The sequence below is a fragment of the Topomyia yanbarensis genome, chromosome 3 (genome assembly GCF_030247195.1).
Source record: "Topomyia yanbarensis strain Yona2022 chromosome 3, ASM3024719v1, whole genome shotgun sequence".
NCBI classification, from domain to species: Eukaryota; Metazoa; Arthropoda; class Insecta; order Diptera; family Culicidae; genus Topomyia; species Topomyia yanbarensis.
Genome location: NC_080672.1, coordinates 115,584,024 through 115,604,437, shown reverse-complemented (window position 1 = coordinate 115,604,437; position 20,414 = coordinate 115,584,024). Strand labels below are relative to the sequence as shown.

Below are 20,414 nucleotides of genomic sequence, written 5' to 3'. Positions count from 1 at the left end.
TGCTTATCGACCGGCATGAGCAGAGCGGTGCGGCCGTGTGGTCTCTTCTGGGTATCGTGACCTCTCGATCGATTCGGGTGGAGGTGTACGTTGCAACGAGAAGGAAAATAAAAAACTGCTAAGCGAAGGCGGATAAAAGTGGCAGTAAATAATTGCCAGATTTCGCGGGTCTTCGGACCTCATTTGCGGTGATGGTGTTTGGCGGTAGAATGGGTGCTGTAAATTTTTTTTTTCGCTACACTTCACGTCCGGAAGATGAAGGTCTTGCGTGTACCTTATTTGAACGTTCAGCTGCCCGACAGTGCAGACATTGTGGCACTAATCAAGAGACCCAAGGAGCTAAGCTAATTAATCTGCCTTGAAAATCTCATTTCCACACAATTTCAACACTGCATCCAACTAGGTCGAATGAATTTGTTTTGGTTCTACTGGTCCGTTGCAACGCGCTGCTGGGCTGTCTGGTTGGTGGTAGAAGTGGAACATATTCATGCAAATTTGGTTTCTATTTCTCACTTTTGGTATGCTGCCTCCTCGTCGTTTGCAATTCGTCAAATGTTCCTAGTGCCTTAGTTGCTTGATGCGGTAGCTTATAGCTGAGGACTTGTTGCAAAACTCAACCACATTCGTTCCACGGAGTACCGCTGCTGGCTGACCGCGCGGTATAGATTTTGCAAAGAACTTACCAACCGCACTTCAACTAATGTATGCATGTAAAATTCAAATCAGTTTTTCTTCGCTCTATGTCGGCACGGTCTGCTTGTTTTATTTGTGCAGCAAATTCCATGTTGCAATGTGGTAATAAAGATGTGAGAAGTTTATTATGATGCAATACATCATTTCCGTTATCATGTATTTGTGTGATTATTTACACTTCGTTTGAAGCTTTGTAGCAGTGATTCGTTAACGACTAACCAGGCTTTTTTTCTCTTTCTCTCTCTCCGTCACAGGGAAGAAATGGCGTTCATTGACGCCACAGGATCGCCGACCGTACGTCGAGGAAGCCGAACGACTTCGAGTGATCCACATGACCGAACATCCAAACTACAAATATCGACCACGCCGTCGGAAGCAAGCTAAAACCAGAGGTGGAGGTCCGGGTTCAAATGGAGGAGCAGGTGTTCAATCCGTACTAAACAATACTCAGAACACCAACGTGAGTAATTCCTCCCCAAGCGAACTGAACTTTGACGGTGATTCGTCTCAACGAATGAGCCCGTACAGTTACAATCCGCATTACTACTCTGGAGCAAATAACGTCCTAAACACACCTGACTCAAGTCCAACGCAAACTCCATCGCCGGCTCCACCAACGGTAGTACCGGGATCAGCTTCCGGTAACAGCAGAAAACACACCGGTAACTCTGTTGATGTTAGCCAAAAGCTTGATGATGTCTCTTCGGCACTTCCCACGCCGGAAATGAGTCCACTGGAATTGGAAAAAGAAGCCTACAATGGACTTCACGCTAGTTACGACGATCTGAAGAGCAAACAGAAACTTTCATACGAAAACTACAACCACATCAAGAGTGAACAAAAACTGCCCGCCACGTTTCCAAATAACTACGACCATGACAGTGAAATTAAGCGAGAATACAGTTCAGCTGGATCCTATTTGAGTTCTGGATCAGAAAAACGATACTGTTATGATCCATCGTTGAGCAACGGCATTCATGATAAGCGAAACTACCTCTGCGCCAGCAGTGGATCGACGACGACTACTGCTATGGTCAACGGAATGTATGTCATGTGTACCAACCGAAGCATCCTGGACCAAGGTCACATCGTTACTGGGACCTACTTTCCTCCGTTGGCCACTTCGGAGGATCACCAAACGTTGGGTACCACTCTCACCAACAGTCATGTGTCGCATCTCAGTACAAACAGCAATAGCAATAGTAGTAATCACAATCACGGCAATAGCAACAACATCAGCAGCAATGTCTCAAACAGTCTGAACAAGATCAGCAACGGATTGGTTAGCAGTATTCATCTCAGCAGCAGCGGTAACTCTAATCCACTAACGCAACAATCAACGCACCAGGCATCGCTAACAGCCGACCAAATCAACAATTATTACGGCGTCAACTCACTCTCATCCGGTCTGCCAGCGTACTCGTATGCCTACAAAGATTACGGCATAACTTACGAGTCACCCTCGATGGGACAGGATGAAATGGACTCTCGAGAACTGGACAAATACCTGAAATATCCTGACAGCAATCACAACTTCAACAGTTATGAATCGTACCATCACGGTGGTGCTATCTACGGTCATCCGCAGACCGATTACTACAGTTATCATCAGCAGAACGCGAGTCTCCTGGCCCAGCAACAACAGCAGCAGCAGCAACAACAACAACAACAACAACAACAACAGCAGCAACTACCCGTAGGATCAGCATCACCAGCCGGCAGTAATCATGGATCTGGTTCCGCTGGGACCAGTAGTGGAAAAGCTGATGGTATGATTGGTGCATCCGGTCATCTACCGACAACTCCCGTGGCACTGTATGCACTTCCATTACAGCACTCCCAACTGGCGGCAGCTCAACAGCAACAGCAGCAGCAGCAGCAGCAACATCAGCAACAGCAACATCACCACCATCTCCACCATCAGCAGCAGCAGCACTCCCAGGCGCTTCATCCCCATGGACCGAGCGCACATGGTATGACCTACGTCACCAGTGAGCAGTTGAAAGACGACGAATTCAGCAACATACTGGCCGGGGTAAGGAAAACTTGCTACAGCAACTAGGAAGTGGGAGGAGTACAGCGCATAGTGGTGATGTTTTGGACATAAGGAGGGAGGGTTGACGCTGGAGGTGGGTGGGGAATTTGTAAATGGAACCTTTTGGCCGATAAGGCCAGGTTCCTTCATAAGTGTGTTTTTTTAAATCCATTTCAAAAATATTAACTTTTTTGTGATAAAAGTAAACTCGTCCGATTTGTTTGGTGAGTGCAATATTTTCTTGCAAACGACTCATCTGAAAGTAAAAAGCAGAACAGTTTCATATTCAGTATTGAATTGGCTATGGTCGGTACTGCAATGAAATATTTCCACCGAGAAAAAAAAACAAAATGGCGGACTGTTTAATTTCTTTAAAGCTCAAACAAAGGGTTGAAAAGGTCGTATATGAGTTTGTCTATTCTGGACAGAGCCGTCAATAGGGAGTACCTAAGTGACTGAATGAAATACGGTGAAATTATAAATAGAGGTGCCGCGTGGTCGTTTCAATCATTAGTTGCTCGTATGATAAGCGAGCAACATCATAACTATGGCATCCGGACGATATTATGAGCGGCAGTGGTGGCATTATCCCACACACAGTTAAGCCATGTATAAATTTTTTGGGCACCAATACCACTTGGGTGGGTGGGTAGTGTTATGTCGGACTAAGTTGAACACTGCAGCATGCGACGTGTGTGTGCTGCTTGTGAACTTTCGTTGAGATGAATAAATTTATTTTTATGCTTGTGTGTGTTTTGGATTGGAATTATCAATCCAAAATATTTTCGGAGGGGTTTGTAGGTACGAAGAGTTATGAACCTAGTGGCACATACGTTTTATATTTCGGATATACGTAATGCGTCTTGATACTAAAAATATCTTAACCACATTCTGGGTAAATGACTTCCAATTAAAGTAAAGTAGCAAATCTGAATGAGTAGAGATACAAAAAAACGTTTTTTAAAGACTGCGTGCAAAGCCTGGGAGCAACCAATCGTCCGCAAAATTGGCACAGACATTTTGGACCACAAAAGGAATTTAAAAAGTATTGTGCTGGGAGAAGCCATATGATGTACCACTCCAATGGCCATTAGTTTATTCGTATATCGCAGCGTGATCACAAGTTATATAAAATAATTTCCCAAAGACAGCTAACTACAGTTTCACTGGATTATTTTGAACCTGGCTCCGTTGTACAGTGATCCAGAATGCAAATTTATCAGAAATTTTAGGTGCCTACTAAAACTGAGAAAAATTAGGCCTATTGGTCTCCGGAAAAATTTTCGTGGATCCCCTTCTGGTTGTTTAAACAACAATAAGGGTGGTTCTAATTTTACCAAACCGAAAAATTAAATTTTTAAAAAACCTTGTCAAAGACACTAGAGTCCTATGTATCGTACTTATCATTTAACAATGAATTTGCAAAAAATTGTGTTTCTTAAATAATGGTTTTATTTATACATATAACTTTTGCACCTTTTGTTTTTTGTTGAGATGACTTTAAAAACACTTGGAGAGATTTTGAAGGAGAACAGTTTTGTCTAAATATATTTAACCTATAGCTTCTTTTGTTGAAAAGTCAGTTATATTTTTTAGTAAAAATAAATATTTCTAAAAATAATTTTAAGTTTTTTTGTAAGGAAACTTTGCCACTGCGACTACTATTCAGGTTATCTTTTGTGGCTGCCCCTGTTTGCTCTACATGTTACAAATTGCCCGAATCCAATGTAGTTGGAAGCGAGTTGTTTGTTTGTCCACATGTGTCATCCCAACCGGCTAGTACATTATTAAAGTAGCTGAGGATTAGGGTGTCCCAAAATGACATCATGTTAAAAAAGTCATCGGGCTCACTTCTTAAATGAAAGGTTAGGGTATTAGGAGACTTTCTTCTTCGGAGTGAATCTGATAAAACGCTTCCTACTAGTGGCGAATTTTAATTTTTTGAAAAATGGGCCGATTTTGGATAAAATTTCAAATTTATGCCTGTTGAAGTAGTCCCGAACTGTCTTAGATTTTTTGAATTATAAGAGCGGCAGAGCCATTAAAACTTAGTAAAAAGTGAAATTTGTGGTGTTTGTTCAAAACTGGGTATCTATAAAATTTTAAAAGTATAGAAAACACTTTATATAGTTGAGCCGAATACAGGGGCGTAATTTTGCTAAAGAAAGTGAATAGCTACGGCTTGTTGGGGTATGAGTTATTTAAGTTTTTGTTAGAAAACCTTTTGACATTTTTAGCATTTCATCAAAAATAATGCTTTTCCAAAAAAAAATCAGTTCAAATGTGCTTTGACCACACATTTTTTTCGGCAAATAGAAGGGAAATGATGAAAAATGACGTTTTTTGTACGTCTTTAGTATGCCAGGACGAGGTTTAATGAGCACCTGATGATTGTTTTTGTAACTTAAATATAAAAATGATAACTTTGCTAATGACGCCAAGTCTCTAATTACTTTTTGAAGAGTTAATTCTCCATAATTACTTCTAGGAGGCATCTTCAACAAAATAATTGTGTCAGAAGATGCGCTGTATTCTGTTGTAGAACTTTTTCGAGGATATTTGCCCCAAATTCGACTATTTCGGAATTATGTGATCTGTGACAGTAAATATCAGTTTTTCAACACTCATCTCACTCTTCTGCATTTTTCTCCACTTTAAAGTTCCTAACATGGAAATAAGACCTTATATATAAAATGTGAATACGCGAATCAATTCAGCCTTAAGATATACGTCATAACGTGCCTTTAACTCGAGATATTTGTTTAATTTTAGTGATTTTCAAACCAGCTAGGTTGCAATTAGTATACAAAATAATTTTAAAAAAAATCGTCATATGCTCATAAAAACCGATTCTAATGTACTAGAAACAAGCGAAAAACGCCATTTTTCATAATTTTCCTTCTATTTTCCGAAAAAAATATGCGGATTAAGCACACTTCAGTTGTTTTATTTTGTAGAACAGAGTTATTTTTGATGAATATCGTAAAATGTCAAAAGGTTATTTAACAAAAACTTCAATAACTCATACCTTATTGGCCGTAGCTATACACTTTCTTCAGCAAAATTACGCCCCTGTATTCGGCTCAACTGTATAAAGTGTTTTATTTACTTTTAAAATTTTGTAGATACCCAGTTTTGAAGAAAAACTACTGAAAAACAACAAAAATTTCACTTTTTTCTAAGTTTTAATGGCTTATAATTCAAAATTTGTACAAACTAACTAACAAAACTTCTCCATTAAGACATTCAGAAAATAAAAAAATGCTGAAGAAAAATCTAAGGTCGTTCAGGAGCACTTCAAGAGGCACGCATTTGAAATTTTACCCAAAATCGGCCCATTTTTCAAAAAATCAAAATTCGCCACCAGTAGGGAGCATTTTAGAAAATTCACTCCGAAGAAGAAAGTCTCCTAATACCCTAACCTTTCATTTAAGAAGTGAGCCCGATGACTTTTTTAACATGATGTCATTTTGGGACACCCTACTGAGGATCCGTTTGGGACAGGTATGCCATATCTCCCTTCGAAAAAATAGTACTGCACACTGGCAGAGAATATGTTCCGAGCTCTCGGGATCGTAGTTACAAAATCGACAAATGCTATCTTGACTTTTGCCAATTTTTTTCAGATGATACTTAGCAGGACAATGTCCAGTAAATAAACCTGTGATTATACGTAAGTCTTCACGTTTTAGATCCATTAGTTTTTTGGCTCTCGTTGTGTCTGGATGTATGAATTTCTTAGCTTGTCGAGCGCCTTCTATGTTACGCCAGTCGTTTAGTAGTTGGTCTCTTGCCCAAGCCGAAAGTTCTAGTTTAATGGCACAGGTAGATATACCTAGAAATGGTTCTGGTCCAACAAACATGTTTGATGAACCACGCCTGGCTAATTCATCGGCCACTTCTTTACCATCGATTCCTTGGTGGCCAGGTACCCAGAATATCATTACTTTATTCCGAGTTGCCAGTTGTTGTAAAGATATGATGCACTCCCAAACCAGTTTGGACACACATTTCGACGACCTTAATGCAAACAGTGCTGCTTGGCTGTCCGAGAAGATTGCGATTTTTGCATGTCTGTAGTTTCGTTTCCTACAGACCTCCGCGCTGGTGTATATTGCATATACCTCTGCCTGCAAAACTGTAGGCCACTTTCCCATTGATATCGCTTCTTTAATTCTTGGTCCGTAGACTCCCGAGCCAGTCAGCTCACCCATTTTAGAACCATCCGTAAAGAATGATATTGTACCTTGAGGTAGTATAGGACCCCCTACATCCCACATCTGACGATCCACTATGTGGACCTCATATGAGATATCGAAGTTCGGTTTGGCCTCCATTTTATTTTGAACTGTTGTCAAGACAGGGTTTAGTTTGAGTTCCTTTATTATACTCAGGTGACCATTTAAATCCCCATCAAATAGTGGTTTACCCTTTAGCACTCTCAGAGAGCCAAGTCTCGCCTCCCTCATAACATGTTTGTGCAATTAAGGTAGATGAAGCATGGCTTCCATAGCTGTAGTGAGTGTTGATAGCGCCTGTGATAGAGAGGCAGGCTAGCCTCTGAACTTTAGTTAGTTTAGCTTGGGCGGTCTTTTGCTTAACTTTGGGCCACCACACAATGGAGGAATAAGTTAATCGTGGTCTGGCGATGGTCGTGTAGGACCAGTAAGCCAACCTCGGTTTGAGACCCCAAGTTTTCCCGAAGAGTTTACTGCACGCCTGCAGTGCTGTTGTTTCTTTATTTAGGGCGTATGTCAGGTGCGAGTTCCAATTCAGTTTATTGTCTAGAATAACACTTAGGTGTTTCGCTTCTTCTGCGTAGTTGATTGTAGTTCCACTGGGAGTTGGGGGAACCAACTTCAGTTTTTTCCAATTGTAGACCGTTTTTGCAGGGTTCACGTTGAGTCCCTCTTTGAAACACCATATCATGATGAAGTTTAGGGCTAGTTCAATCCAATCGCTTAGTACAGATTCATGTTTTCCTCTCACAATTAGGACAATGTCATCTGCATATCCAACAATCTCGAAACCCATTTCGGTCAGATCATTGAGAAGATCGTCCACCACTAGTCACCAGAGCAGGGGTGATAGCACACCTCCCTGGGGACAACCTCTATTGGCTGTTATAGTTGCTTTCGTGTCTTCCAACGTTGCTGTGATCTCTCGACTCTTGAGCATTGCAAGAACCCAGTCCTCTATCGGTTTATCCACTCCTCTTTTTGCCAGGGCCTTGTAAATTGATATGTGGGACGTATTATCAAAAGCACCCTCGATGTCAAGAAAAGCACAAATTGCTATTACCGTGAAATCGAGGGTTTTCTCAATAAGTGTCACTAAGGTATGTAGGGCTGTTTCCGTAGATTTGCCCTTTTGATATGCAAACTGGTACTTGTTTAACGGAGCTTTCGATAAGTGCTCCGTTCGAATATAGTGGTCCATCAGTTTTTCCTTCAGTTTTAGAAGTGTAGATGTCAAACTAATAGGTCTAAAGGCCTTGGGTAGTGTTAGGTCTTTTTTACCCGTTTTTGGAATAAATATTACCCTAACTTCTTTCCAGCTTATAGGTGTGTGCCCAAGCATAAGACTGGATCTCAGGATGTTTAGTAGATCCGGAAGAATTATGTCTGCCGATTTTTGTAGAAATATTGGAAGAATGTTATCAGGGCCGGGGAATTTTTTTTTTCCATACGTTTATTTGACACGGCATTTGCAAAAGCTTTTTACGCCAGCTCCTTTTTTTACATAGCACGTTACAAAATTCCTTAAGACTAATTTTAACTATACTAGTAATTTGTCTAAAACTAACACTGAAATCACTTTATTGTTTGCTTTTTTCCTTACATTGTTGTATTTCATAATGATCTAGTATTTTCAGGTGTATTTATTTACTTTTTTTCTGTTATTGTCTAAATTTAAAAACTGAATATTCTAGGACACTTTAATTGGTGAATGATTAGCCTCGGATGAGAGTATGAGGAGATGAATTTAATTAAATTTCGACAGACGCTGTTTTTAGAAAATGATAGATAAGTTCCATGTATAGAGGATCGCGATACGCCAGGATGTCTCTAACAGGAACATGGATTGGTCTTTCTCGGACTTGTAAAGAATCTACTAATTGTGATCTGGCATCACGATATTCAGTGCAGGACCAAACAACATGCTCAATGTCATGGTAACCCTCTCCACAAGCACAATGATTACCCTCAGCGAGCCCAATACGACGGAGATGCGCATCTAAAGTATAATGATTGGACATGAGCCTAGACATCACACGGATGAAGTCTCGACTTACATCCAATCCTTTGAACCATGCCTTCGTTGATACTTTAGGGATAATTGAGTGTAGCCATCGTCCCATATCTCCATTGTCCCAAGATGTTTGCCAACTAGCAAGTGTCCTCTGTCGCTATAAAATTCATTGTAAGCGATGGGTCTTTCATATATTTCACCATCTAGTGCACCAATCTTGGCTAAATTATCAGCTTTCTCATTGCCCGCAATAGAGCAATGGGCGGGGAGCCACACTAGGGTAAATTTATAACATTTTCTTGTTAGGTTACTCAGAGATTCTCGTATCTTCCCCAAAAAGAATGGATCGTGATTATCAATCCTCTTTGAGCGTAGAGCTGCAATTGTGCTGAGACTATCAGTGAGGATAAAGTAATGGTTCGGGGGTAAAGTATTAATTATTTGCAAACTATAGTATCCCGCGAGCGTCCGGAATTCCACGAATCTCTGCTTGCATGGACGTGTCGAAGAATAAAGTGGATTCAGGAGTATCTAGTATATTGACGTATGTGAGAACATAACTAGCAGGCGTTATTTCTTGTGACATATGATTGAAATACACTGTCATGAATCTGGTTTGTGGTTGAAGCTCGACAAGTCTTTCAAAATTTTCAATTATAAGTGGGTTCATAACCTCACATCGAATAAGTAAACGAGAGGAGAGATTCCAGAATCGGTCTTTTAAAGGAAAAACTCCCGCTAGTACTTCAAGACTCATAGTATGGGTCGACTGCATGCAACCTAAGGCGATTCGTAAACAACGATACTGTATTCGTTCCAATTTAATAATGTGAGTGTTTGCAGCTGAACGGAAACAGAAGCACCCATATTCCATTACTGAAAGTATTGTTGTTTGATACAATATTATCATGTCACTTGGGTGAGAACCCCACCATGATCCAGTTATTGTTCGCAGAAAATTTATCCTTTGTTGGCATTTCGTTATTAGATACCTAATGTGGCCTCCCCATGTGCCTTTAGAATCGAACCAAATTCCAAGGTATTTAAAAGTCAGGACTTGGGCTATCGTTCTACCAACCAATTGAAGCTGAAGCTGAGCTGGATCACGCTTGCTTGAGAAAACGACCAACTCTGTTTTCTCCGTAGAGAAATCGATGTCCAGCTTTAAAGCCCAAATTGATAAATTATCCAAGCTATCTTGCAATGGTTGTTGTAAATTTATAGCTTTAGGTCCTGTGGCAGAAACCACCCCATCATCTGCAAGTTGTCTTAGAGAGCATGGGCTGACAATACAATTATCAATGTCATTCACGTAAAAATTATAGAGAAGGGGGCTTAGACAAGAGCCTTGTGGGAGGCCCATGTAACTTATTCTGAGTGTCGCCAAATCGCCATATGAAAAATGCATGTGCTTTTCTGACAATAAATTGTATAAATAATTATTTAATATCGGTGAAAGACCACATTGATGTAGCTTCTCCGATAGAACATCAATGGAGACTGAGTCGAATGCTCCTTTTATGTCTAAGAACACAGAAGCCATTTGTTCTTTTTTTTGCGTAAGCGAGTTGGATTTCTGACGAAAGTAGCGCCAGGTAATCATTCGTTCCCTTTCCTCTCCGAAAACCAAACTGGGTATCTGAGAGCAAGCCGTTCGCCTCAATCCAATTGTCGAGACGTCGTAGGATAATTTTTTCCAACAATTTCCTGATGCAGGATAGCATTGCAATCGGTCGATACGAGCTATGATCGGAGGCTGGTTTTCCCGGTTTTGGAATGGCGATAACTCTCACTTGTCTCCAGTCACGCGGGACAATATTTTGCTCAAAAAACTTGTTGAATAAATTCAACAAGCGTCTTTTTGCTAGGTCAGGCAGATTCTTCACCAAGTTTAAATTAATTCTGTCTAGTCCCGGAGCATTATTGTTGCATGAGAGGAGTGCAATTGAAAATTCCATAATTGTCAAAGCCGAATCTATGAAATCGTTACTTGTGGGAGCATCACGAATGATTTTCTGCACAGGAGCAGAATCTGGACAAATTTTCTTGGCAAAATTAAATATCCAACGATTCGAAAAATATTCGCTTTCATTAGTCACGTTTCGATTCCTCATTCTTCTGGCTGTGTTCCAAAGAGTACTCATTGATGTTTCTCTTCACAAGCCATCAACGAAGCGTCTCCAATAACTATACTTTTTGGCACGACGTATACTGTCAAATTTGTTTTGCAAAATGAAATAATTTTCAAAGTTCTCACGTATACCCCCTTTCTGTTTCATAATTTCTTTGTAGGCAACTTTTTTAGCTTCATATGCATCAGAGCACTCTTTGTCCCACCAAGGATTAGGGGGCCGTCTATTTATTGTCATTCCAGGATTGCATTTCGTTTGGGTTTGTTCTGCTGCTTCAATAATTAAACCCGCTAGGAATTCATATTCTTCGGTAGGGGGTAGCTCTTCTGTCGAAGCAAGAGAAGTGGAAATTAATGTTTCGTATGTTTTCCAATCAATATTTCGTGTTAAGTCATAAGGAACATTGAATGAATTCGTAAGGCCTAACTCACTGTTAATTGAAACAACGATTGGCAAATGATCGCTACCGTGAGGATCAGGTACAACCTTCCACGTGCAATCTAACCGAAGTGATGTCGAGCACAGAGATAGATCTAATGCACTTGGACGTGCAGGAGGTCTGGGGATGCGTGTTGTTTCGCCAGTATTTAAAACTGTCATATTAAATTCGTCACAAACATTGTATATCAAAGAGGATCGATTATCATTGTAGAGGGAACCCCACAATACTCCGTGCGAATTGAAGTCTCCCAGTATCAGACGCGGAGCAGCCATGGATTCCACTACCTCAAAAATTTGACGTTGTCCAATTTGAACTTTGGGAGGTATATTAGTATATAGAAGCGATAGACATGTCTTTGCCTTTAATATTCGTTTGGACTGCTACAGCCTCAATGCCAGCAATCATGGGGATGGTAATTCTATAGAAAGAATAGCACTTTTTAATTCCTAGAAGCACTCCTCCATACTGGGTGCCTAGACCGCTAGGCGAATAATGTTGAAATCATTTAAGTTGAAATTAATATTTGAGGTAAGCCATGTTTCACATAGAGCAAAAGCATCGCATTTTAAATTATGCAGTAAAATTTTTAAGGAATCAATTTTTGGTATGATACTTCTGCAATTCCACTGTAAAACAGTGATGGAGTCTTTCACCTTAGGAGTTGAATTAACCATTGAAAGATATAATTGCTGCAAGGATGGGCCATTGAGCAATCAGCTGCTCTAAAAATGTTCTAATTGTTGGGAGGAAAGCTGAAAGCATACTCTTTAGTGGTTCAGAAATATTGAATGCTTTAAAAATCCAATCAACAATTTCAGAAAATTTCAATAATCCTACCCCCGGCTGAGGCTCAGAGGAAGTCGAAATTTTATTGTTTCCAGTAATGGCGTTCTGTTTGGATTGTACGTTCCCAAAACCGGGCGGAATTGATTTCGGTTTTGAATCGGTTTTGGGCGCAGTTTATCTATTGGTGGAGAAATTTTAAGGCCCTTTCTTGGTAGCTTGGGACAAGAAGACTGTTTTCTTTTTCTGGAATTTCCGGGTAAAACAAATGATGTACCTTCGCACGCTCCGTCAGAGTCAGACTGTTCCGAAAATAGAGATGTGTAAGTGTTTTATAAGAAGATGGGTTTAGGGGTAGCATTTTTCAACATTTCTGCATAGGAGCGCTTAGACCTCTCCTTCAAGGATCGTTTAATTTTATCCTCGCGCAATTTATAAAAGGGCATGCAGGGAGCTCATGCGAGTTTTCTCCGCACATTAAACATTTTTCTGAATTTTCATTGCATGTATCCTCTTGATGAGAACCCCCACATTTGCCACACCGTGCCTTATTGGAACAGTAAGTGGCTGAGTGGCCAAGCTGTTTACAATTAAGGCAATTCATTACACGAGGGATAAAAAGGCGAACAGGGAGACAAATCTTATCGATAATGACATAGTTGGGCAGCGCAGACCCAGCGAAAGTCACTCGAAACGAGTCAGACAGTCGATAACGTCTTTACGTTATCGTCTTTAAGTATGGTGTCTTTGAAACGACCAACCCCATGCTTAATTAAGTCATCAACAGTCAAACTCGATTCTGTGATGACCCCATCAATTTCAATTTCCTTTGAAGGAATATACGCTCTATATTCACGCGTAAAGAGCTCGCAAGAATCAATTGCATTGGTTTGTTTGAGACTACCAACGACAATGCGTATTTTATCTTTATTAACTTTGACGATCTCTTTTACATCCGAGAATCGCGAAGTCAAATCTTTCGAAATTTGAATGATATTTAGCGCCTTTACTTTACGCCTAACAAAAATAATCCATGGTCCCGTTGACGACTCTGGGTAAATTTTAATTCTAATCGGGTTTACAATTTTCAGCAGAAGGCTTAGGGGGAGGGTGGGTTGGAGTGTTTCACCGGCAAGAGCAAGTTCTATGTGGACGACAAATTTAAGAAGAAGAAAATGTCGTAGTTCGCATCCAAAGATCTTATTTGGCAGGCCATCTGCTCTTGCGGACTGAAGAGTGAGCCTTTCGTGACAAAGGGCACAGTAAATGGCGAGATCTACAAATCTGAGTGCCTCGAGAAACGCCTTTTGCCGTTCTTGCAGCAGCACGACGAAGCTCTGATATTTTGGCCAGATTTGTCATCATGCCACTATTCTAAAAGTGTCCTGGAGTGGTATGAGGCCAATTCTGTCCGTTTTGTTCCAAAGGACATGAATCCGCTAAACTGTCCGGAGCTGCGCCCGGTGGAGCAGTACTGGGCAATGATGAAGCGGGAACTTCGGAAGAGCAAGAAGACAGTCAAAGACGAGAAGGACATGTTAAGAAAATGAAAAAAAACTGAGAAACTGGTACCGGATGACATTGTAAAGACTTTGATGGAGGGCATCAAGCGAAAATGCGTTCAATTTTACACTCAAGGCTCCATCGATTAACTTTTCTTTTCATTTTTGAAGTAAATATATGTATAAAACTATCCTAAAATTTAGGTTTGATTTTAAACATTATAAGAAAATTGGCATGACATTTTCGGTGTCGCAATAATTTCGTGTTCGCCCTTTACATCCACAGGTTTCTCTGATCTATGTAAACAAATAAATATTTGTCAACTTATTTGGTATTTTCCTAAGATATAGTATTGAAGTATATTCCCTGCAAATTTGACAATATTTCATTGATGAAAGTTATAACGATTTGAATTTCTATGCGGTCTTCGGTGAGTTTTCTACCTGTTTGACTATTTCGAGTGTTGCGATTTTAAACAAAAACCTTTCTATTTATTTACCTAAATATAATGTGCAAAAGGTGTTTTTATATGTAACATTTATAAGAATATGAAAATAGAGTTGTCTATCTGATGATATTGTTACACGTTTAAATTAAAAGAAAATAAGTAAAAGTTGGAATGTTTACTTCAAAAGGCCATATCTAAGTGGTTTGTTGATCGATTCTAAATAGTTTTTATTACTGAACAGGTAGACGCTCAGTCAACAATTTTCATTACGAAAAATGTAAAATAGAGTTGTCTACCTCAAACAATAGACGACATAAATCTCAACTACATGTATTATCATTATTTATTATTGAATATCTTTTTAGTTGATTGCAACGAACGCAAACTACAAATCACGGAAAAATAAAATCATATATATAATACATACATTCAAAAAAATTAAAGTACTTGCAGATTCAGATCAGTTTATGTTATGGTACAGTTTTTGTTGAAAATGTTGTACAGTTGCTGGTTGGGTTGACAGATGTCAAAAACTGGTCAAAGGGGATGTTATCAGTAAAAATTCATCTGTATACATCTCTAAATATTTTCAGTTTTATTGTTGAAATGAATTTATCATGAGAATTTGACATTGAGATGCTTTTTAGTGCGACAATAAACCAACTAGTGGAGGTCCAACTAAAAAGCGTCCGCTTTTAAAAATTGTCCAACCAGCGAACTGCGTTAGTTTTAACACTTCATTTATCCATAATTCGTAATATACAGCAATTGCAATCAACTAGTGTATAAAAATGGACAGGCTGTCATTTTTAATCTTCTTAAGGAAAATTGTTGATAAAAAGTTTACCTGTTCAGTAATGAAAACATAATTAGAATCAGTCAACAAGTGATTGAGATATGGCCGTTTGAAGCAAACATTCGAACTTTTACTCATTTTTTTAAATTTACACGTTTAGCTATAAGTTAAATAGACAACCCTATTTTCAAATTTTTATAGGTGTTGCATATAAATAACACCTTTTACACACTATATTCAGGTAAATAAATTGCAAGGTTTTTGTTTAAAACCGCAACACGTATAAACACTTTAAATATTCAATGGACAAACATGGATTCACGCTTGAAATATTTTCAAATTTGCAGGGTATATACTTGAATACTGCATGTTAGGAATGCCAACTAATAAGTAAGTTGACAAATATTTCTACCAAACCTATGGGTGTATTATAGTAGCCTTATGAAACGTGTCTTAAAACTTCAAATCGCCACTTCTCTCGATGGTTCATTTTGAAATTCACTGAGAAGATACTTGGATACTGTATCTTTCGAATGCCGTATGCCGAATTGATGGTCATTCCATGGGAACTATTTGCTGTCTTTGACAAAGTTGTAGGTAATAAAATTATCTTTCTTATTTTCACTTGCACTGATACACTGATGCATACAGTGCCACCTAGCGGTGAGCTGTGGATTTTCTTCATGTAAATTGTTGAAAAATCCCATACAAACCAAACTACAAACACGTTGGTCCGGTAGCTAGACTTGTCCGATTTACTTCAATTTGAAGCAGACTTTCTTGATACGAATAGGAATCGTAATCCTTGTAATTCTATTTTGCATGTTTATCCACTTTCGAAGATTATGGCCACTTTCGATCATTTTTAGTGTAGACATGTAATAAAACAGTTAAAATAGCAGTGTTGCTAGAATACTTTCACTATCAACAGAATTGAAGTGGTTTCTTAACCATCATCCTACTCTGTCATCTTTAAAATACACCACCCAAGTACTCTGTATTACAAAACATCCCATCTAGTGCTGCAAGTAAGGTTCAATCTGAACACTTTGAAATAATCGCATTAAATTCCATCATCACAATACTCAATCCCCTTTATCCAGAACAATATTCAGAAGAAATGCCCAAACGCAGTTCAAAGGAATGCAATAACTGGACATCTGTGAACAATAAAATAAATACCCGTAGTTTGTAAATATTTAGCTCTAGCATCATTTCTTCATGTTAATACCTTAAGTGTACGACAAAATGAAACCTGTAAATATTTGTTTAGATCAAGAAACAGCTTCATATCAGTATTTAATGTTTACTTTTTTCTAGAACAATGATCACTCGTTAGTATTGCAATACGTTTGCCAGTTTTGGGTAAACTTTCTATGCACTTGTCCAACCCCTAACAAGAGGATCTTCATTCCACACGCACACGAAAAAAAAAACAAAACAAATTTCAATTGGAAGATTTTCAGCAACCCACCGTGAGTTTCGAAGAAGCAATATAACTAGCAAAGAACCAACAGATCGCGTGGGAATCGGTATTAGTGCGCCAATTACGAGAAACAAATATAAAGCATCCGTTTGAATTAGTTCTAGGTTTACAATTAGCGCTTTCGTCGTTCAGGAAGCACAGAGAATAAGAAAATTTATTGAAAAAAAATTCGTCAAGAAAACCAAAGGTTTCCGATGCGGCAAAATCGACTGGTATTTTTATCGGTTCTCAGAATGAGTGAATGGAATACACACTAGTTGAGGATACCCGCTTGTACATAGCCAATAACAAGGAAATAAAAGACACGGAAGGCAAAAGACACGACCTGTAATTGAGTGTTAATAAATAACCATAAATTAATTACTTTAGCGAATTATTGCGGGCGCTAAGATTTATAGGAAACGATCTGTTCCTGACTTTAGAGATGTTTCCCCGTCCGCTAGTCCCGATTGCTCTCACGGAAACCATCACCGCGAGACGGGCACCCAATCCACGATTGTGGGTTTGGTGTGGAAATGGTGGAACAGATTAATGAAGTCATTTGTATGCAGCTCAGTTGTACAGCTGAATTTTTGATGATGAAACAGAGACTGCAATCGGTCGCGTTCGGTTCTCGGTTATTTTTAATGATGATACAAAAAAAAATAATATTCTTATATACCTACCTAAACATATGTACGGGATTGCATGCCTCATCATCGTGATTTCTTCTAATGATTCGTACGTTTCTGAGCTGTGCTGCTCTATTGCTATAAACCGTAGACGTGCCCATTAGCGTTAGTAAGTCAAACAGGAGAAAACAGTCGTAATTAGTGCTCAGTGTAGACTCACATCCATAGGCTGGAAAATAATTTATTAGTAAATTAGCTACGTTTGGTTCTGTGAGCACGAAGATGCACTCCAGTATGGATGTTATCATACAGCCGTAGTATTAAAGTCTGAGTGAAACATAATCGAGCTCTCGGTGAGACACCTTAGTTTAAAAATAAGATACGGATGAATATTTGAAATGTTCAAACTGAAATCTGAAATATAGTTGATGAAATATTAAACGATGTATGTTTACTATTCCTGAAAGAAAGAAAACCATACTGTAACAGATGAAATTAGTCGCGGTAAGTTTTAAGAAACAAGGCCAGAAAACAACTTCATGTAAACTACAATGGTATTCAAAATCTAACAGTTGAATCATAAATCGTTTAAAATGCGATAGCTTGGAATGTTTGGGTAAGTTGCCATCGTTTTTAGGTAAGTACTGGAAAAAACACAAAAAACGAAACCGCGGAGAATAAATTTTTTTTTGCAATTCCGGAAGTTCTGGATTTATATATTGGTAATACACATTCATTATTTGTTTACATCAACATGAAACGTACGCTTGGGGTCACGATAGGTCACTACTGTAATGTAAATTTGAATTATTTTGACAGGAAAATTGTACATAATTTTGCCAAAACGAAGTGAAGAGGACATAAAGAACGCAATAGCATATGTTCAAGTTGGCGCCAGTATTCGATCAGCTTCTAAACAATTCAAGGTTCCTTTCGAAACATTACGTGCTTGTATGAAAGGAAAGTACTCGTCATCAATGAAAGCGCGTCAGATATTTCATGTGAGCTAACAATGTAACAATATAAGGTGTTGTTGAAGTAGATAATCAAAAGAACTTGATCGAAAAAAAGGAAAATTAATCCAAAAAAAAGCTCAGAAGCGCAAACGTGATCGTTGCACAGCAAAGCAAGCACGTGAGTCGGAATGTACAACTTCAATTCCACATTCTGGTGACGACGAGGATACTAAGAAGTCATTCGCAAGTACAAAGCCAGACACAGCTGCTGAATAAATATTTTTTAATATTTCCTTCCGCGGTTTTAGTTTTTTTCATATCATTTGCTCTTTCCCAATTTCATACCTGGATGACGTCAATGGATTGCATTTATTATTTGTGCTGTATCGATTTTGTTGGCTATTTTCGGCAAATTTGAGACTAATAGAAACGAATGCAATGAAATTGAAAGACGGATAGGTATTCTAGAGCGAATCAGTTATAAACTTAGAACGGAAAACTAGAACTAGGCAGGCTCATATGGGCATGATCGAAAGGAAATGTGAAGAATTCTTTACCTTCTGCAGAGTAGGAGTCCTACACATGCGGTTATTGGCCCAGACTCGTCGACGAGAAATAAAAATATTTCTTCTGGTGGTTAGGCTCTACGTTGTGAATACGATTCAACCTTTGATCGGAGTACACGTAACCAAGAATCATTTCCAGACGTTTCGCGTTGACATGATAATACTGCATATAAACGTAATGATTGTTCTTTAAACACACAAATTTATCTGACAGCAATGATGCCCGCGCTAAGCATTGTAGTGCGTATACTTCCGTAACGTTCGTCAGATGATTACAGCTATGTTTATCTGAAAATCATACCAAATTTCCATAGTTTGAGTTCTTTCGCATTGCTCCATTCCGGGTAATGAGAAGGACACTTAGACATTAGAAGGTGATATTTATGAAAGATTGCGTAGCTTCAACGAGTTTTTCAGGATTTCTTGTTAGAGGACGCTCGAAAGCTGGTAAATTTCGCGGAACAATGGAAGTTTAGGAATCTTGAAGGTATCAACAAGGGGTTCAAGGGGATGGATGAAGGTTGCGACTTCAGTCAGGTGATATTTCGGCCCATGTCCAATCATTATACGTTGAATGCGCATCTCCGGCGTATTAGGGTCTTGGAGACCAGTTTCTAAGGTTAAGGTAACGATTGTCGCGATATTGAACATGTCTGATCGTGCGCGATTTTCGTTAAAAGTGTCATATACATATTTTTTATAAATTTTTTTTTAAATTGGATTAAACCAATTTGCGCATTAAGGGCACAAAACCTAATTTAAATTAAGTGTTGATTTTGTGTGCTTCGAATTCAGCTCGTCTGTAAGTAGCACAATCTTAATGCGCAAATTGGTTTAACCCAATTTTCCCTTTTGGGGAATTAAGATTGTATAATGCCGGGCATTTGGCACCTTAGCCATAAGAGTTCGTTTTCGCTTTCTCGTCAGCAAACCAGAGCTTCTGTTTTGCTTCCCGGGACATCACCCAGGATAAGTCTGTTCAGGAATCAGAATATATTGGCTTAAATGGCACGTTTCCCGTATGCATTCGGGGGATTGTGCCTTGCCGTGTGTTTTCATCATTTTCTGAGCGGAAGGAAAGGACCAGGAGGTGTGGGGAAGTAGAATTAGAAGGGTGGGAAAATAACAGCACAAAACAAAAATAAACAACAGGTAAGTTAAACTCACAAGTAGTTCAACTTGACTGCGAATAAGCCTAAAGCTCTTTACCACATTGGATAAGAAACTTTAGTATGTCTCTGAGTTTCAGTCGTCCAAACATGGTTTTGTCTATATAAGGACGGCTGAAGACTTGAAATCGCAATTGCGCTACCGCTGGACAGTTGCATATCAGATGATATGAGGTTCCGTAGTCGGATTCACAAAGATCACATGAAAAAGACTCAGCGCGCTGAATAGTTGCCATGTGATAATTGAGTTTGCAGTGGCCGGTTAAAGCCCTGGTCAGCATGCCGCAATAGAGCTTCGAAAAATGTAGGGGATTTTTCGAAACCACTGGCATGGTTGTTCTAGAAACGCCTTTGTTTGGCGACACGTTTGTAGATTTCTCCAATAATTGCGGTGCTCGGACGAAGCCCAAGACCGTATTTTTTCCCTTATCCAACTTGTCGAAATTGGCAGCGCGGGCTCAGGACCAACGAAGTCAATCGCTGAACCTACCCTGGCCAATTCGTCAGCCCAGTCATTTCCAGTAATACCGCAATGTCCGGGC

General features: G+C 39.2%; 1 protein-coding gene across 2 annotated transcripts in view; it reads left to right on the top strand.

Annotated features, from left to right (window-relative positions):
• LOC131688471 (putative transcription factor SOX-15) overlaps window positions 1-17,603 on the top strand; it is a 259,207-nt gene extending 241,604 nt beyond the window's left edge. Inside the window, exons 3-5 of one of the 2 annotated variants that reach the window (XM_058972749.1) lie at window positions 948-2,462; window positions 2,528-2,728; window positions 16,188-17,603. In XM_058972749.1, the coding sequence (XP_058828732.1) occupies window positions 948-2,462; window positions 2,528-2,688 (1,676 nt within the window). In that variant the 3' untranslated portion in view covers window positions 2,689-2,728; window positions 16,188-17,603. Of the gene's footprint in view, window positions 1-947; window positions 2,729-16,187 lie in introns of both variants that reach the window. The other variant, XM_058972748.1, reaches the window with a different exon arrangement.
• Window positions 17,604-20,414: the final 2,811 nt, after the last annotated feature.